Raw genomic sequence first — 20,802 nt, forward strand, 5'->3', positions numbered from 1 at the left:
TCTCTTAATTCCCCCGATGTGAAATATTGTGATTCTACGCGGGCGGTGATTTATGACACCCATGTGTACACTTTACCTCTTCAGCACTGCAGAGAGTGATTGTGGATGACCACGGGGGCTGCATGCGCCTCCTGACTCTAGGAAGCTGATTACATCAATAGCACCTGCATGCGCTTTCCAGAACATTAATATTCTGAGCACACAGTTGTAAGAACTGAGCCCATCATGCGAGAGCATTGGATTTTATATATATATATTTTTTACTGTACGGTGATAAAGCGTTTTTACTGTAGTGCTGCCTGGACTTTTATCATCCAAATAGCAATAGATTCTGATTTCTACTTCAGCTTTAATGGTGCACTGTTGACAAATTCAGATACACATATTTTATTGTGTAAGTTATTGTTTGGTATGTAGTAAACTTTTTCACTGCACAATTCTGCCAACAAAACCTTCCATTTTTGCGAATAACATAAAAGCGATTGACTAATTATTGATTGTTTTCTCTTCAAGGTTTACCGGCTTTAGTGGTTGCTGTATCGATGGGATTCACCAAAACAAAAGGCTATGGGACACCCTTATAGTAAGTTTATCTTTTTTAAACGTTTTGATATTCAGTGCACATGCAGTACATCTATTGGGACACTTAAAAGTAATGATTAAGTGTCCCCGCAGTGGCTCACTTATCTTAAATAGGGCCATAAAGACAGTACCACGAACCCGATCGGATTTAGAGATTGCTCAGCAAGACCCCAATTTCTTGTGAGTTGTATCTCAGCTTGATACTGAGGGAATGAACACTGCTTAGAATCTCTTTAGTGTGTGAAAATGTGCAAGTAGAGTTACAGCATATGGCGCCTGCTCCCCTGACAATTACGGAAAACACAAGCTTATGTTATTGTGTGTGCCATTAACTCAGATGTTAATGGCTGCAAGTGAACTGTGCTGTCTCTTTTCTCTGCAGCTGTTGGCTGTCTTTGGAAGGGGGGCTCCTGTATGCCTTTGTTGGACCCGCAGCTGCTGTTGTGCTTGTAAGTTTCAACTATTAGATCCGATTCTTGACTACAGGGGAGATGTGAGAAATTGGCATGCCATCAACATTTTAGCAGTTGTAATTGAGCTTTTGTAGCACAGAAACAAAGTATTTAAGGTGGAGGTCAAAATTGCAAGTATAGGCATCCCATTAGGCATTTAGTTCATACTATTGAGTGTTTCCTACTTTTAACTGGAAACTATCTTGTGGAAAAGATAGCAGCCAAAAAATAGTTAAAAGACTTCTGGAAAGTCTTCTAATTCATCTATCCATCCATATTCTCCTGCTTGTCCCTCTCAAGGTCTTTTAACCATTATATTTAACATTTGCTGAAAGGAAGTATATAAATAATTATGACACATCTCCATATTACACATGGGCTTCTGCATGAGCAATAGAACTGTGGGCTTTCACTATGTGGATTATTTCTCATTCTATATTCTGTTTATTTCTGTTATGGAAGGTGGCAGATATTATTAAGTGACAGGAGTAAAAATTAAATTGATTATACAACCTGTCTAGGGCTATGTTCAAACAATTCAATTGTTTTTGCCAATATGTGACATGTATCTGATTGCTTCATGTTAAAGTGAACAATACAATTCCGATTCATTGCTTCTGATTCAGCCGCAGTCTGAAGCTTCAGGTCGCGTTCATTCGACCTATAGGTTATATAAAGGTGACGCAACAATTGTCTGTTAAAACAAATAGGCGAGGAAATAAATGGTGGATCAAGGGGCATACATTTTGATGTTTTAAATGTGATTAAGGAGGACTTAAGTAAATGTCCCATTGCTCTGCTGCCTCACCAACACACTCCTCGGTATAGACGTAACAAAAGCCTCGCTGCTCCACAATGTACCCTGGCTAAAATAATGCCCTCTTCCTTAATATCACATGTGACTCCTTAAAATTTACATAAATATGCCAGGACTGGGACCCACATGAATGGGGGAATGGAGGCCATGTTTACTTTGGTAAACACAGGGCTCCAAATGTGACGCCATGTTTTGTGCACATGTGGGTCAGTTCACAGATGCATTCCGTTCGTTAGACATAGATAGAAGTCGCATATTTTTTGGTAACGTAAACGACATAAAAAGACTGGATTTAGCAAAAAATCTGAATGAGGCATTATACAATGCTGTGTAAATGTTGCATAAGTATTCAGGTGGGACTGTACAAACTTTGAAATGTAAGAAATAGTATCCTCAAGTTTATAAATATTTTCATCAATATAAACCTTCCTGATTTGTCCCATTTTAGGCACTCAAAAACACGTATAAACATGATAGTACCTGCAAAGCTGAACTACTAAACCTGTGGACAGCGTCTATTTAGTGAGCAGAATAAGAAGCACAATTCATTTAGCCTGTCTGTCTTCATTAATATGCAGAATATATGCTGATTATCACCCATGTCCGCAATTGCTTGTATTACGACAAGTGATTTTTCTTGGATGTGAAAACCAGTGGTGATAAACTAGGCTAAGATGGCTGTTGAACAGCAAGCAGCGCACACACCATCGTCCATCACCAAGCAGATATGAGCACAAAAATCCAACTATGCAATAAAACAGATCCCTATACTTTAAAAAAAAAATAGATTTGTCGAGTGATCCATCCATCCATCCATTTTCTACCGCCTGTCCCGTTTGGGGTCGCGGGGGGTGCTGGAGCCGATATCAGCTGCATTGGGGCGGTAGGCGGGTTACAACCTGGACAAGTTGCCACCTCATCGCAGGGCCAACACAGAGAGACGAGATTTGTCGAGTGATAAAGGATTATTCATCGGTGGAGTTCACAAACATAGCAAACTATCGTGTGCTCTAGACATCATTCTATACGACAAAACAGATGAAAAGTTTGAAAAGCATGGAGGTCTACAACTTATTTGTATGTGGCTGGGTCAAGGTCATTGGTATCAAGACTCTCCTGGATAAATGTGCATCGTTTTTGCTTTGCTAAGGTTTAATTTCGAGATTTAAGTTCACGTCTCCTGTCATGTTATTTGCCTGGCCCTGCTGTTGCACGCGCCATTTGCGGGTAGTGTGTTTTTTTCTGTCTTATCAAAATATAACTATAGATCTAAACCAGGAGTCTCAAACTCAATTTACCTTGGGCCACTGGATGCAGAAACTGGGTGAGGCTGGGCCGCAAGAAAAGATTTCTTTAAAAAAATCTAAGATGCACTTTTTAATGAATTCACCTTCTTTGAATGGCTTTCCTGCCCTAGTAACACTCTCACCGATTCTCTCGATTTTTCCAGGAAACATCAGAATATCAGTGCTCCTCCCGACAATCTCCCGGGGCAATCATTCTCCCGGTTTTCACCAGGACAACAGTATTAAGGCCGTGCCGTGATGGCACTACCTTTAGCGCCCTCTACAAACTGCCGTCTCGTCCTCTTTTCCATCGTACAAACAGTGTGCCGGCCCAGTCACATATTGGATGAGGCTTCTGCAGACCCACGGAAGTGACTGCAAGACATACTTGATCAACAGCCATACAGGTCACACTGAGGGTGGCCGTATAAACAACTTTATCACTGCTACAAATATGCGCTACACTGTGAACCCACACCAAACAAGATTGACAAACACATTTTGGGAGAACATCAGCACTGTAACACAACAAAACACAACAGAACAAATACCCTGAATCCAATGCAGCCCTAACTCTTCCGGGCTAAACTAGGGGGTGGGGTTGGGGGAGGGGGTGTATTGTAGCTTGGAAGAGTTAGGGCTGCATGGGATTCTGGATATTTGTCCTGTTGTGTTTATGTTGTGTTACGGTGCGGATGTTCTCCCAAAATGTGTTTGTCATTCTTGTTTGGTGTGGGTTCACAGTGTGGCACATATTTATAACAGTCTTAAAGTTGTTTTTACGGCCACCCTCAGTGTGACCTGTATGGCTGTTGATCAACTATGTCTTGCAGTCGCTCCTTCTGTCTCTTGAAGTCAAATACAACATGTGGCTGGGCTGGCACGCTGTTTGTACAGGTTGTAGAGGACGTTAAAGGCAGTGCCTGCACGGTGCCCCCTAAATATTATTGATTGGGAGAAATTCGGGAGAATGATTATCTCTGTAGGGCCACTGAAAATCGGGGGTCTCCCGAAAAATTGAGAGTATACAATTATGAGGCTGTAAAGCACAATTCATATAAACCCCGCGGGCCGCACCAACATTACATTTTCACATCAAGGTGCGGGCCGCAAAATAATGACTCGCAAGCCGCAATTGGCCCGCAGGCCGCGTGTTTGAGACCCCTGATCTAAACGATGTGTATGTGCGGGAAGCTGCCTTTATGATCATTGCTTATGGTAAAAGTTGAACTCTTTTAGGTTTTGCTCACATTTGATTTTTCTTGTTTAGGCTTGCTAAGTTGGTGCTCTTGGAAACACTCATAGCAAAAATGTGTTTTGAAAAATACAAATAAGCAGGAACCCTCGATTGGCTGTCGTTTTTAATCGTGATTTTCGCGACTCTTTTGCTGTGTACAATTACACAAGCGCATCCAGATTCGTGGGCGTTTAATAAAACTTGCGTGTAATACAATCTGCGTGTGCATATCTGAGGTGTGCCTACATTTAACCATCACGGAACACTCTACGCAATTTAAACAAATCAGAAACAACGTAAGGCGGATCTTAGCGTCTCTCTTTCACGCACCTCAGCTGTATGTTTTTTCTGATTGGTTTAAATTGCTGATTGGTTTAAAATGCGTGGTGTCTTCCGTGGTTGGGTAAATGTAGGGACACCACAGATACACACACGAAGATTGTTTTAAACGAATGCACTTCTGAAAGCGCGTTCACAAGTTGTATTACATGCTCAAGAATTTAGATACGTTTGCTCAAATCCTACACGGCGAAAGTGTGGCGAAAGTCCTGTATAAGTAGATAGCCTATTGAGGGCGCTTTCTGTTTAGGGACAAACAGACAACTTTAAAACAGACATACGCAGATTTAAAACACACGTGCAGGCATCTAAAACACGTGCGCAGGTCTGAATACATATAGTCAAGATTGATATACAGACATACAAATTGGTATTCACGCACACAAATTGGAATACACAGGCTCAGATTGAGATACACGTTTGCAAATAATCTTGCTACATTAATACTTCCATAATATCGTCTATTCAGCAACATCATTTTGTAATTTTACAGCTACTGGATGACTAGGGGGCTGATTAAAACAAATTCAATCGATTAGTTTATTTAATGATGTTTGGTTTTTCATATAGAAGATATATTAATAACATATCTCCTACGTGGACAAAAAACTTCTTCCAATATGCATTTTCTTGCATAATCTTCTTCACATTTGCAGTTAGTGTTGCAGCCTCTACCATGAGCAACATTTTAAAGTGTTTTGTAATGTAGATGCACCACAGGACTACTTCTAAAATGGCCATAAAAAGTGGTACATGTCTTCTGCTTGTTTCAAAACATAGTAAAACGCGACAAGTAGGAGGAGCATGATAACATGGATGTGCAGAAAATAATTGAGTGTGTCTGCGGTGAAAGCCCTGTATAGCGCACGCAACACGCCCACTAACAGTACACGCAGTTTTATACAGTGTTTCGCGTGTTGTGTTTGGATCAGGCCCTCAGTTTCTGTGAGAGTAATGCCTCTGCATTTAAACTCAGTATTGTACACTGCTGATCCCTTTTTCTGTCAGTGAAGTTGCCTCTAACGCTGGTCGAAGGTGCCTTTCAGAGGAAAAAGTATGTCTTATTAGGCAGCTCTTTTCCTAAGGCTGCCGTGCCGGACTGAGTGTGCACGATATGGCTCATCCGCCGGCTAAGATGCGACAGATATGAGTTAAAAAAACAGAATATGGAGGTCAAAGCTCAGTGAACACACGAGATCGAGATGGGGCAAAAATGTGACAATGACATCAGTCATTTCTGCTAATTGTGATGTCTTGTCGGCATACAATACATTTAAAAGTTATTTTGGAATAATCATTGCAATTATCTGATTTATTGAAAATCTGTTCCTTTCACTTTCAGGTTAACATGGTGATCGGTATCTTGGTCTTTAATAAATTAGTGTCCAGAGATGGTATACTGGACAAGAAGATGAAGCATCGTGCAGGGTATGACAGCACGTCCTTGTTAGTACCTCCATTTTCTTCTTTCCTATTTATGATGAAAGTGCTGCATGATTTTAAGCATTGATGTGTCCTAATAATGTTGCAATTACAGTACATTTGAATGATTGTGTGTTCATTTCAGGAGATTACCTGCTATTAGTAAAGATGGGCATTCCACTACATTTCTTTGATCAATGAATTGTGGAAAATAATGATCACTTATTTTTTTTATATATGTACATTTTCTTGTCCTGCTTTATTCTGACCTTGTATTTTCTGCATTTCATTAAGCTTCACGTTATGTTATTGGATATTCAGATGTTTACAACAAAGCTTTTATTTGCTATTTCCATCTATCTACATGACTTCTGATCTTGATCTGGATGACAGTTGCTTGTGCGAAAATTAAATTGTCTACAAGAAAACATAAACATAACGAGATCAACTCTCTCTTGGGAGTGGCATGAATACACATTTCTTTGGCAGAATAAGTTCAAGATGAAACTACTACACCCACAAGCTGGCTGCATGTTGCGTTACTAATATTTAACGATACAGAGTGAGTGTCTATTAACATCGTTGGTCACGCCGTTGTCTCTTCTGTCCCACAGACAGATGAGTGAGCCTCACACGGGATTAACTCTCAAGTGCGCCAAGTGTGGTGTCGTATCAACGACTGCTTTGTCAGCGACTACAGCTAGCAATGCGATGTAAGTGACTTGTGAATCAATAAGACAATGCTGCATATACAGCAGGTCCACCACGCTAATGTGGAGCCACTGCCATGGCAACTGCTGTCCTCGCTATAAATCACATCACAGCAGGCTTTAAGTAAAAAAAAACATGTTTATGAATGTAATGACCCTTACATTATATCCAGCACAAAGCAGTTATATGCAATATTTACTTGATACATCCTGTATGTCTTCTCACAGGGCGTCCCTATGGAGTTCCTGCGTTGTGCTACCTCTACTGGCCTTGACCTGGATGTCTGCAGTGCTCGCCATGACGGACAAGCGTTCTATCCTCTTTCAGATCCTCTTTGCAGTCTTTGACTCACTGCAGGGATTTGTCATAGTGATGGTGCACTGTATACTGCGACGAGAGGTAGAGCACCTTCTGCATGTTTTGTAATCATTTATGAATATCTGCAGAGATATACCGTATTTTTCGGAGTATAAGTCGCTCCGGAGTAAAGTGTCCCTAGCTCTAAAGCAAAAAGCTGTTTCCGAGGCGACTACACATTTATTTTTGAAATCAGTAAGTTTTTGCTACTCGTTTTTTGTTGTAATTTATATTCATGATAATTGTCCCATAAGTGTTAAAGCAACCTGTTTTATTTTCATAGCAACACTTTTAGTAACGCATTTTTCGGAGTATAAGTCGCTCCGGAGTATAAGTCGCACCTGCCGAAAATGCATCATAAAGAAGGGAAAAAAAACACATACGTATAAATCGCACCTGAGTATAAGTCGCATTTTTTGGGGGAAATTTATTTGATAAAACCCAACACCAAGAAAATAAATTTTAAACGCAATTTAAAATAAATAAAGAATAGTGAACAACAGGCTGAATAAGTGTACGTTAATATGACTCATAAATAACCAACTGAGAAGTTGCCTGGTATGTTAACATAACATATTATGGTAAGAGTCATTCAAATAACTATAACATACAGAATATGCTATACGTTTACCAAACAATCTGTCACTCCTTATTGCTAAATCCGAGGAAATCTTATATGTCTAGTCTCTTACGTGAATGAGCTAAATTATATTATTTGATACTTTACGGTAATGTGTTAATAATTTCACACATAAGTCGCTCCTGAGTATAAGTCGCACCCCCGGCCAAACTATGAAAAAAAACAGAGATTTATTATCTGAAAAATAGGGTATTGATAAATTGCAAGAATTCAACTCAGACAGTGCAAATATCCCGGTTTTCAGGTACAAGATGCTTTCAGATGTCGACTCAGAAACTGCCAGGATCCAATTAGTGGTGATGCAACAGGAGGCTTCCCTAATGGCCATGCTCAGATTATGGTAAGTGCAATTCTCTCTTTTTTATGAAATCGTTAGCATGTATTGAAAGCCTCATTTCCACCTAGCAGTTGGGTTCTGTATGTTATGATGCTTTTATGCCTAGTTTAGTGGTTAACTTATTTATATTTCCATTTCCATTTGGCCAGAAACTGTTTTAAAGTCAAAGTTTCACCTGCATCCCAAACAAGATGAAATGAAATGGTCTACCCTAGCAATTCCACAATTTTTTTCTCCATATAGCACTGTGTTGTTTTGCAGTGGCTAATAATTATCTTAGAATAGACGCTACATGACATTAGTGCTCCTCTTAGACCCAAAGCTCACCCCTCTATTTCGGTTTGATTGAAATTACCAGCCCCACCCTGCCAGGCACGCATCTCTCTCATTTCACCTGCGGGGATAATGGAGCACTGCTCTCGGTCCGACCTTTGAAATTGGGATGCCAGTTTCCTCATCTAGCAGCAACTTTGCCATTGGCATGATGGAGAAATGATCTGCCATTAGTATTCTAATACCCCTCTGAGGGAAATAGTCTTTACAAAAGCAAAATGGTGTCTGGCTCTCTCCGTTCAAAACCGTCTTTGGCGGCAGGTGCAAAATGCTTCCCATTGCTGCATCATCATGCATTGATATGCACCACTTGGTCACTTAAGTAGTAGGGGTGTAACGCTACACAAAAATTTCGGTTCGGTACGTACCTCGGTTCAGAGGTCACGGTTCGGTTCATTTTCGGTATAGTAAGATAACCACAAAATATACGTTATTTGATTATTTATTTAACAAATTTGCTAAATCTTCCACCAAAAATATTTTTCTTAGTGGAATATTTGATGTGAAGTAATCTGAAACTTGGGTTGGTCAATAATTCATACTGACATTGATTTTGATTCAATATTATGTTTTGAGCAGTTTGAAAGAAAAAAAAACAACTTTGTTTTATTAGTCAACGTTGCAACTTTTTCTAAATTACATTTAGCCTTTAAGCTTTTTTATTTCACTTTGGTTTATGTTTTTGTTTATTGTAATAGTATTTTTAGAATGTGCCGTGGGCCTTTAAAATATTAGCTGTGGGCTGCAAATGGCCTCCGGGGCACACTTTTGACACCCCTGCTATAGATAATAAAAAATAAAATCTGATAAATCTATGGGTAAAAAGCAGAACCTGGCGACGCATGCGCATTTATCATAACTCTCTCGCTCTCTCTGTCTCTGCCCCTTCCTCACGAATGTTGCTGCGCACACATTGTGTTTTCTTTTTAACCCCTTCTTAACCCTGAACGTACATTGAAAATACACGCAGCCCTAACTCAAAATGCCGGACATTCGAGGCAATTAAGAAACTCCACCTGGACAGCTCCGCAAAGAGGACGTATCCCGTGAAAAGAGGAGGTGTGGTCAGTCTATCATAGCCCAGTCGTTGCTAGCATGCCGTGTGTTGTTGTTTTTTTTGATTGATTGAAACTTTTATTAGTAGATTGCACATTACAATACATATTCCGTACATCCATCCATCCATCCATTTCCTACCGCTTATTCCCTTTCGGGGTCGCGGGGGGCGCTGGCGCCTATCTCAGCTACAATCGGGCGGAAGGCAGGGTACACCCTGGACAAGTTGCCACCTCATCGCAGGGCCAACACAGATTGACAGACAACATTCACACTCACATTCGCACACTAGGGCCAATTTAGTGTTGCCAATCAACCTATCCCCAGGTATTCCGTACAATTGACCATTAAATGGTAACACCCGAATAAATTTTTCAACTTGTTTAAGTCGGGGTCCATGTAAATCAAGTCATGGTGCCTCGGTGTGCATTGTTTACACAACGTGTGATGCGCCACTTAAATACGTCCGTGTCATTCGGTGCACCTCCGAACCGAACCGAAACCCCCGTACCGAAACAATTCAATACAAATACACGTACCGTTACACCCCTGTTAAATAGGTACATCTACATATTATTTTTGGAAATCTGTATTAAAAGTATGGCTCAATACAACATATGTATATTGGTTTAAGTTCTTATCATACCAGGTGTGTCTTATATTTCAAAAAGTACATTAAATGTCTTCCTGATCATGTGACCGTAATTTACTTGCAGACTGACTTTGAGAAGGATGTGGACATCGCCTGCAGATCAGGTAAGAAGCACGTTCTCTTACCAACAATAACATCGCCTCGCATCTATTAAAACACAAAAATGAGGTTACACAAGTAAAAATAGCCCCAGTTACATAACAACCAACAATCCCCACAGGACTTTTTTCACAGTTACCGAAGCACCCGGCTTTAATCTGAGAACAAAACAGTATGGAAAAGACTGTTTGCTACGTCCTTTGTATGTTGATTTTAAGTTAATAAGAGACTGCAATTTTTTTATGTTGATTTTTGTCAGCAGTTGTTGTCTTTGGAGAATGTTATTTATAAAAACTGAATCATATGAATGAAAATGGAATGTTTTCCTTATTCACCCCATTCACTACTTTCACCTTTAGTTGTTTTAAGCCACAGACAAGAATGTACTTTACGTTTGGTTATCTTAATAAAGATTAGGACACACGCAGATCTAAAGCTCAAATGTATTCAGTTCTCAGAAGGTCTTTTGGCCAATGGACCTAACTGACACGAAAAGGCAAGCACAGTCAGGTCGCATGAATAACTTATGAGCAGGCACAGACAGTAGTAAAACAGCCCTCTCCTTTGTGCTAACAGTGTTTTACAATTAATATTCGAGCAAAAGTCACACTTACTGTTGTCACCTCAGGTATAGAAGTTGATGAGTATTTAAGGGTGTTCATGTCCTCCATGGGCATTAAATGATTGAAATTAATGATATAATTGTTTGCATCAGTGTAGCTCTGTTAGTGTGCAACCTTGTTTAAATAAGTACATTTTTTATGTCTAATAATGAAACATAGATTAAACCGATGGTGCCTATTCGTGATAACATATTGGACCCAAAAAATATATATTTATACATCTATCTTCCAGCATAAAGTCTTAATTTTGATTATTTTAGTGTTAGACATTTCACAGTTGAAAAATGCCTTGGCAAATGTCTGCAGTGTCTAAGTGCTCTTGTCAGACTTTGAAATCTCTTTTATTTGGAACAGAAACAAATCTCTGTCATTTGTTGAAAAAAAACTGAAAGAAAAAAGACTTCTTTGGAGGGGAGGCACATATTTTTTATATCGAAAAACCTAAATTAATTTTTGCATCTGTCTGCTTCAGCTTATAATGCAGTACACAATTTACAAATTAATTGAAGTTCTCCTATTATTTTTATAATGTTAATATGATTTTGATAATAACTGGTTTGATACTTTCCTCATAGCCCTCCACAAAGACATGGGTTCGTGTCGTGCCGCCACCATCACAGGCACGCTCTCCCGCATTTCCCTCAATGACGAGGAGGACGAGAAGGCTCCTGAAGGCCTCAACTACTCCACGCTGCCTGGCAACATCATCTCCAAAGTGATAATCCAGCAGCCTTCGGGGCTGCACATGTCTATGGGAGTGGGCGATCTGAAGGAGCAGTCGCTTGCCGACAGCAACGCAGAGTTGCGGCGCGCCGTGTATCTGTGCACCGACGACGCCATGCGCCAGAGTGACCAGAACATGGGGGGCCACGATATGGAGGGCCACCCACAACAGAGCCAGATGATGGAGACGGACTACATCGTCATGCCCCGTGCGGTGGTTTCAGGGTCGGCCACTCTCCCCGCACATTTAAAGGACGACGCCAAGATGAACATCACTATGGATGCGCTGCAGCACGAGAGGCTGATGCATTACAAGATGAGTCCTGACTTCAACATCAGCCCATCGGGCATGGACCACATGAATGTGAACCTGGAGCAGCAGTACCCCAGCGCCCCAGATCAGATGCAGAACCTGCCCTTCGAACCGCGTACGGCCGTCAAAAACTTCCTCGCTGAGATGGAGGAGAGTGCGGGCCTCTCCAGGAGTGAGACAGGCTCCACGATATCTATGAGCTCCTTAGAGGTACATAATGCAGCTACAGAGACACATTAGGCATGAGACCTCAGTATAATGTATAGTTACTGTAATATACAGTATTTGAGTTGAGGTTTCCCTAATGTTGTGGCCAGTGTGTGTCACTTTACAGTATAAAAAGCTTCAAACTCTCATGTACTTGGTTTGTTTTTTACAGAGAAGAAAATCACGCTATTCTGATCTGGACTTTGAGGTATGTCAAAACACGTTTCTTCCCTCCAGACATGCATCCGTCTTATTTTTTCAATCTACGGAGCAAAGCCATCCTTGTGTTTGTCATTTGATTTACTCGTAGTTGTTGTGCCTCTTAAGCTTATTGGAGTTACAGCCTTGACCCAACAAGATTTATTGGGTAGTTGAGGTAAAATCAAGGCTGTCCACAGACAAACAGGGTGAGCGTTCTCATCTACATTTTGTCCTCCATATCATCCATCCATCGGCTTTATGTTAATTTGAAAATGATATGCTTTTAAAGTCATTTGCACATTCCATATCTGATTTCAACTACTTGTCCTGGCATGCTAATTCCCACCCACTTTTGGTAGGTTTTCCCGCATTCAGTCGCATTGCCAAATCAGGTTTTACTGCATATAGTAATATATAGTACCCTTTCAAAGTAAAGGAAACGTACAATCAAAGCTTCTGGCAGCTGTCCTGGCATGAGGAGCTTTCTGCGTTCAAGTAGTCACACACCAACTCTTTAAATAGAAGCCCAGCGCCAAGATTGGATTATAAGGATTTCCCCTACGCCAACAAAATGTTTAATGAGGCAATTTGTCACAAAAGAATTAAGTTAAATACAGATGCTCTTGCCATCTCCAATGAAATAGTTAACGTTTCCTTTATTTTGTCAGTTCCTGTACGTATAAAGTATATGCAGACGCTGGCCTATGAGTAAACTACCTTGACACCAGCACATTGATCACAGTGCGAGTGGGTGGAGACAAGATGCATTTCCATTATTGGCTGTCAATACCAAAGCAAAAACCCTTGCCATTGCAGAAAGTCATGCACACGAGGAAAAGACACATGGAGCTGTTCCAGGAACTGAATCAGAAATTTCAAACCTTGGACCGATTTCGAGACATACCAAATATGGGCAGCATGGTGAGTAACAGGAAAACAGTGGGCCACATTTAAAAGGCGTATTTAGTGGTTAGTGCAGGGTACATGTGTGTGATTATGCGAATGACAGCATTTTGTGGAAGTGAACCTTCCTTATTAGCGCCACCAGCTGGCGATGGGGGGTTTGGACATTTAGTGGGCTGCCCCCCTTGTTCTCCTTTTAAAGGGAGCCACACATTTTCTCCTCAAGGCCAGTCAGTCTCAGGGAAGAAAGATGCTTGGTAATGTTGCCGTAATCGAGAGTGCATCCATTCCAATGCAAGGCCATGAATGCACTTTGATTTACATCATTTATCTACCTAGCAACATCATCCTTTATGATTTCAATTTCCATGAATGCATGGCCGATATTTTAATCTATCCACATCCTTTACCTGACGTGCTGTTCTTCTAAGACTGCAATGACACTACTACTGACTTATTTCACATTGTGTTATTATACATCTACAGTGCACCAGGGAAGTAGTTACAGTGCTTGACTTTTTCCACATTGTGTTATATGGAATAAATTCATTTTTGTCCTCAAAATTCAAATTTTGGCCTATCTTTGGGCAGTTTCGCTTGTTCGTCTTTGCTCATTCCTCTTTGCAGCAACTCTCAAGCTCCGTCAGATTGGATGGGAAGTGTTGGTTGTCATTCAGGATGTCTCTGTACATTGCTGCATTTATTTTAGTCTAGTCAGAGAGGTGACCAAGAACTCGACAGTCACTCTGTCAGAGCCACAGCATTCCTCTTTGGAGAGCGGAAAACCTTGCAGAAGGACAACCATCTCTGTAGCAATCCGCAAATCAGGCCTGTATGGTATAGTGCAGGGGTTTCAGACACGCGGCCCGCGGGCCAATTGCGGGCCGCGAGACGTTATTTTGCGACCCCCACCTTAATATGAAAGTTTAATGTTAGTGCTGCCCGCGAGTTTTATATGTATGGCGCTTGACAGCGTTGTGTTTTTTGGGTTCAAAATGGCTCTATCAACGTTATGATTTGTCTACCCCTGTGTTAGTGGAAATGTGGCAAATGAGTGAAAACGACAGAAAATTTGCCGTGGAGACGAGAGTTTACTTACGTGCTTGGCTGCAGTCACACCGTTACACCTGTTCGTCAGTAATAACAGTCCCCGATAACCAGGACCAATTCAAACCGTGATTTCTTTATTTTATTGTTTAATTTGCATTGCCTCACACGATGAACACTACATATATTTCTATTTGACGCCGGATAACACTCCGGCAGCTGTCACTTTTTTTGCGCTCGTTATCCCGGTACTTTTTTGGCTATTATCCGCCGACTGCCGTGTTGCTGTATGAAGGAAACGCCGACAGACACATAACATTCTCCGTGCATCTGCTAAATACATATATATTCCACAACCCCAAAATATGTCTTTTTCAAAGCCTGCAGTGAAGAGAAAGGTTTGTGATGAGCAAAGACAATTCCAGGAAAAATGGGAGATGCAATATTTCTTTGTTGAGCACAGGGGCACCCCAACGTGTCTTATTTGCACAGAGAAAAAAACAAATTAAGAACTATTTTCTTCTGGCCCAGTCTCACCCAGACTCTCCATCCGTTGGCCCCAAGGTAAATTGAGTTTGGGACCCCTGGTATAGTGGCATGACGAAAGCCATTTTTCAGTAAAACGTTTGCTAAAATGCACCTGAAAGACTCTCAGACTATAAGAAACAAAATTCTCTGGTCTGATGAGACAAAGATTGAACTATTTGGCATGAATGCCAGGTATCATGTTTGGAGGAAACCAAGCACTACTCATCACCAGGCGAATAGCATACCTACAGTGAAGCAAGGTGGTGCCAGCATCATGCTCTGGGGGTGTTTTTGGCGGCACAAACTGGGAGATCAGTCAGGATAAAGGGAAAGATGAATGCAGCAATGTACAGAGACATCCTGTATAAAAAACAATGCTTGTCATCCAACCTGATGGAGCTTGAGCTGTGCTGCAAAGAGAAATGACCGCAACTGCCCAAAGATAAGTGTACCAAGACTTGAGGATGTACTGTAGTTGCTGGCAAAATGTGATTTTTTTAGTTTTGAATTTTTAATAAATCTGCTAACTCTTAAAGAAATAAAATACAATGTTGGAATAAAGCCGTTACATAACAAAATGTGGAAAAAGTGAAGTGTTGTGAATGCTTCTCGAATGCACCGTACCAATGTGACTAACAAAACCAAAATCCATCAATCAATAATGTAAACACTGCTGCTGAATGCTCCTGGTGCCACTTGTACACAGTGAGACTGACAACGCCCAAAGACACTCCAAACTGCTCAGTTAGCACAGCTTCAGTTTTATTTCATTGATTTTAGAAAAGCAGATGTATTATGCATGTACAGTATACAGCTCACTCAGTTAGCAGTGCAAACAGTCACATGGAAGACAGCACATTCACAACCTTTTCCCCCCCTCAACTCCACCAGTGAATCGACTGCACTGATTCTCTCAGGAATGACTTTCATTTCATATTCCACGCAGCGGCACCTCCTTCCTTTTTGCCTAAAACGTTTTAAAAAATATTCACACAAATGGGGCACACATTAGAAGTACATAGTGTAGTAAAGTTCATCACATCTACAGTGGAACCTCTAAAGTAAACCCCCAGATTCGTACGATTGGGGGTTTACTTTTTCCAAGGATAAATAAGAATCAAGGTCTGTGACCGAAACTAGTGCGTTTGAATTTGGATCTCGCATGACCTCGTTTCCGTGGGCATCACTAATTTCAGAAAGTAAGTTAACTTGACAATACTTGTTTGTGCTTTGGCTTTTCAACCCATATTCCAGAGGAAAATTCATCCTTAACAAAGATTAAGAGGGAAAATTTGGTGAGAATATTGTGTGAAGTGAGCTTTCTAGCTAGCCGCCTAGTAGTACCTGTAGTACCGACTGTCTGCTATCTAATAAAGTAGTAACTTGGTTTTTATTAGTAATGTGTTCCAAAAAACGATATGTACAAGTTTCCCATTAGAAGTAATTTAAATCAAGCACCCAAAAATATCAACACAAAACACATAATTATGGTTTTACATGCAGAAAACAATAAATATAAATACATGAAGAAATATTGGCGAAGACTGTGATCAGCAGAGCGAAAATGATACCTACGTACTTTGCTACAAGCGTTTCTCACACTACTTATCAAAATGAATGAATGAATGCTATCACTCACAACTTCCTTTTGTTTCTTGGTGGATTACTTTGCAGCTGTACTAAATTTTAAAAAGCACAAATACAGAGTGACCAACAAGTAGAGCTACATTATAGCTAAAATAATAGGCACAATTATTTTATCAATATTGAAATCCTGATTATATATCACAACAATGTATTCCGTCAGGTAAACCATATTATTTTCCACATCTCAGAAATGTACTTGCGGTAACGATTGGGGTGTGTGGCTATTTACTAATCATATCATTTATAATGAAATAGTCTAATAAAAAGACAAACTAGATGTTATCCAAATGTTTGAAGACACATCTTTGTGTTTATGCTTATTATTAGTATTAACATTTAATATTTTTCCTCATTACATGAGGCATATAGCTCTATTTATACAATTGTGATGTTTTTTTTTTTCAGTGCCATAAAACACAGGCATGTTCAGTGGGTGGTCTGCGCGACATCAATTGGACACCCTCGTTTGATTTAGTCATACATTAAAGGCCTACTGAAATGAAATGTTCTTATTTAAATGGGGATAGCAGGTCCATTCTACGTATCATACTTGATCATTTCGCAATATTGCCATATTTTTGCTGAAAGGATTTAGTAGAGAACATCGTTAATAAAGTTTGCCACTTTTGGTCGCTAATAAAAAAGCATTGCCTTTACCGGAAGTAGCAGACGATGTGCGTGTGATGTCACGGGTTGTAGGGCTCCTCACATCCTCACATTGTTTACAATCATAGCCAGCAGTAGCTAGAGCTATTCGGACCGAGAAAGCGCCAATTTCCCCATAATTTGAGCGAGGATGAAAGATTCGTGGATGAGGACGATTAGAGTGAAGTACTAGAAAAAAAAGAAAAGGCGACGGCTCCAGGCGGCGTTTCAAATGTAATTAGATTTAAAAGGATAATTCTGGAACATCCCTTTATCTGCTTATTGCTTTAATAGTGTTTTAGTGAGATTGTAAAGTCATACCTGAAAGTCGGATGGCTGCGGTGAACGCCAGTGTCTCTGAGAGAAGCCGATGAGCCAAGATCACAGCTGCCTTTTTGACAGCTGCAGGATGAGGTTGCATAACCCGCTGAAGTCTCCGGTAAGAGCCGACTTAATATCACAATTTTCCCATCCAAAAACTTGCTGGTTGACGTAGAAAACATGTTCGCTTGACCGCTCTGTGTTAAAGCTTCACAACAAACAAAGAAACACCGGCTGTGTTTGTTTTGCTAACGGCAGCTGCAAACCACCGCTTTCCACCAACAGCATTTTTCTTTATAGTCTCCATTATTAATTGAAGAAATTGCAAAAGATTTAGCAACACAGATGTCCAAAATACTGTGTAATTATGCGATGAAAAGAGACAACTTTTAGCTGTGTGTGGTGCTGGGCTGAAATGTTCGCTCCAACCAATAACGTCACAAACACGCGTCAACATCATCGACATCATTCCGCGACGTTTTCAACAGGATACCTCGCGGGAAATTTAAAATTGCAATTTAGTAAACTAAACCGGCCGTATTGGCATGTGTTGCAATGTTAATATTTCATCATTGATATATAAACTATCAGACTGCGTGGTCGGTAGTAGTGGGTTTCAGTAGGCCTTTAATTGAGGCGATGTGCTGAAGAAGTCCTGGAAAAGATTATTAATAGCGGTCAGCGTTAGGGCTGCACGATTAATCGACATTGAACGGATGGTTGTTCGCCTCTCGCTTCAAACAGGGAGAAAGACGTCTCACTCTGTGCATGAGTGCCTATATTTAACAGTAGAATTAACTGGACCGCTGAGCCCTTTTTTTCAATCGGCAACGATCTTTGTCCCGGTGGAGCAGAACGGCGTGCCAGCTTTACACATATTCGCGACCGGCCGCAATGAAACAAAAATAGGAGGTACACAAAATATGATTATAAAGGTAAATGTCCCGTTTTGGTAATAATTTAGCTTCAAATCGGATGGGCAATATACGCCGATCAACACAGACGAAATAGTGAGAATATTGCCATCACTTGATGGCAATAAATAAAAAGACCTAAAAAGAAATACAAGTTCATATATTAAATGGTTACTTGTATTATTATATATTATGATTACATTATAATCACTGTATAGTTTTTATTGGTTATTACTTCATATTAAGAGCATGATGTAGACAAAAGTTTTGAGTCTGTCCGCAGAAAGCTAAATATTTTTGAAAGTAAACTATTGCATATTGTCCTAATACGTGACACCTGGAGATAAAAATATGTTGATTGACAGTCTAAAAGTAACATGTCCTCCTTCAATAGTTGTTATCACATCTTTATGCATTTTCATGTATAAAATTCTCAAATAGCAATTTTGGAGAAAAAAATCGAAATAAGTTTTTTCTCAAAATTGTGCAGTCCTGGTCAATTTAATAATGGACCTCTCTGTGCGTGCACAACGGCAAAATTATTGGGATGCTCAACGGGGCTTCGAGACGAGCCGCAGTTGTTCTTTTGCCGCCGATTTGATATGCAGCGGAGTCTGCTTTTTAAATGTTAATATCGCCAACGATCACACTCATTTAATCATAACAGACAAAAGCTTAATCGGGATTATAATATGTAGCCTATTAGCTACGCACTATTTGCTAGTGATTCACTGTAAATTCGGCCAACAAACAAATTCTGACCCAAAATAGCCTTTTCGGCTCTCAGCCAAAAGACTTTGAGCACCAAAACAACACTGCCGAAACAGGATGTTGTGATGACGAAAGCAAGACACACGTTATTGTCTGGAGCGGGGGCAGCATGTCTGCGATGTGCATGGGCGTACTGGAATATATCTGAGATATACCCACAGACAGCTAGCTACTAAATGTGCAAATATTAAGAGGACAGTGGCACTCGCAGGTGGAGCAAGTGTGAAGTCAGTGAGTGCTTTGGGACGCTAGAGGCTCGCTGCAGCTCTCATTGTTTGTCGCGGAAATAGTCTCCAAACACGAGTGCACTCCAATAACACCAAAAAAAAAAATGCGAGATTTGATGGTGACAAAAAATGTCACCAAAAGGATCAGAGAAGTCTCTAGAAATTCATAACAAAATGTAGCATGTGTTACAATTGTACAATAAGCTGCAACAATTAAAAAACAGAAAAGGAAAAACATATTGTAATATTAATAATAACACAGGTTAACGTTAATTACTTAAAGTACAGATTTGTTTTTAATTGTATGTACTGTATAACATTTGTTTGGCCTTTTTACAGAAAGTATATGCATCATTAACAATTATGCAAATTATATGATGACATATTGACCACCCTACCACCACAAGTATATTGACAATCTTTGGGAAACCCTGGGTTGGTTTTTAATAATAATTTGTTCCAAAAATGTCAAAAACTGAAGCAATTTCTTCTGTAATGTAAATCCAATGTATCTGTTTAAGACACCTAAAGATATGAACTCAAACAGAAGAACACTGGGAAATACATGACTTTTACTTTTATTAAAGACTTGTCGGTGAAGACCGTGATCAGCAGAGAGGAAAAGGGTACTTTCCTAAAGGGTACTTTCCTAAATGGTATATTTATATGCTGCTTTACTATATGTGGAATGATACTTTACAGTTCGGGATCGAATCCGTAACGCTACAGTTACAAGACGGCCACTCCACCCACTGAGCCATGCCTCTCCCGATACTTTGCTACAAGTTCTTATCTGAATCTAGTACTGTTTCTCACATATCCTCTTTTTTTGGCCACTTAAATCCATGGTTGATTACATTGTTACAATCCAAGTATGGTCAAATGATAACCAAAAAAGTGATTGAAAACTTGGCCAAGATTTAGGTGATCATTTTCGGCGAACACTCAATATAATACCAAGGTACTGCTTCACCTATTTTAACTAAACAATACACACTTGCTAAATCTCAGGTATTTACTTGTTATTTATACTTTGCTTTGACTTTATAAAAAAAAACATATTTGAATCAGCAGATGTGTTGTACCTGTGCTGTATTACACCTTCGTCGTTTCTCCATATGGTTTGTACATCTCAATAACAACATAGCCAGTAGGGATGGGAATCGTACTACGACTCAAACTGATTCAAACCAATTCATGCAATATGTTACAGTGGAACTTTGATTTCCAAACTTAACTGGTTCTTCAAAATGGTTTGTAAAATGAAAGTTTGTAACGTTAAACAGAGTTCCTCATAAGAATTAATGTAAACATCAATAATTGGTTCTAGCCTTGACAAAAGTTTTTTGTTTTGTAAAAAAAAAAAAAAACTTACACTAAAATGTCTCATCATCTTGCTAAAATAAATAACA

The 20,802-nt window shown here is 39.9% G+C and overlaps 1 protein-coding gene across 9 annotated transcripts in view; it reads left to right on the forward strand.

Moving 5' to 3' along the window:
* The window catches only part of adgrb3 (adhesion G protein-coupled receptor B3), a 418,594-nt gene that overhangs the window by 391,041 nt on the left and 6,751 nt on the right, over positions 1 to 20,802 (forward strand). For 6 of the 9 annotated variants that reach the window (XM_061910386.1, XM_061910383.1, XM_061910384.1 and 3 more), the window contains 10 exons: positions 514 to 583; positions 965 to 1,031; positions 6,056 to 6,159; positions 6,750 to 6,848; positions 7,074 to 7,245; positions 8,088 to 8,183; positions 10,286 to 10,325; positions 11,519 to 12,189; positions 12,359 to 12,394; positions 13,204 to 13,308. In XM_061910386.1, coding sequence (XP_061766370.1) covers positions 514 to 583; positions 965 to 1,031; positions 6,056 to 6,159; positions 6,750 to 6,848; positions 7,074 to 7,245; positions 8,088 to 8,183; positions 10,286 to 10,325; positions 11,519 to 12,189; positions 12,359 to 12,394; positions 13,204 to 13,308 — 1,460 coding nt within the window. The remainder of the gene's footprint in view (positions 1 to 513; positions 584 to 964; positions 1,032 to 6,055; positions 6,160 to 6,749; positions 6,849 to 7,073; positions 7,246 to 8,087; positions 8,184 to 10,285; positions 10,326 to 11,518; positions 12,190 to 12,358; positions 12,395 to 13,203; positions 13,309 to 20,802) is intronic. The other 3 variants (XM_061910385.1, XM_061910388.1, XM_061910390.1) reach the window with 3 other exon arrangements.

The sequence above is a fragment of the Nerophis ophidion genome, linkage group LG09 (assembly GCF_033978795.1).
Source record: "Nerophis ophidion isolate RoL-2023_Sa linkage group LG09, RoL_Noph_v1.0, whole genome shotgun sequence".
In the NCBI taxonomy this organism is placed as follows: domain Eukaryota; kingdom Metazoa; phylum Chordata; class Actinopteri; order Syngnathiformes; family Syngnathidae; genus Nerophis; species Nerophis ophidion.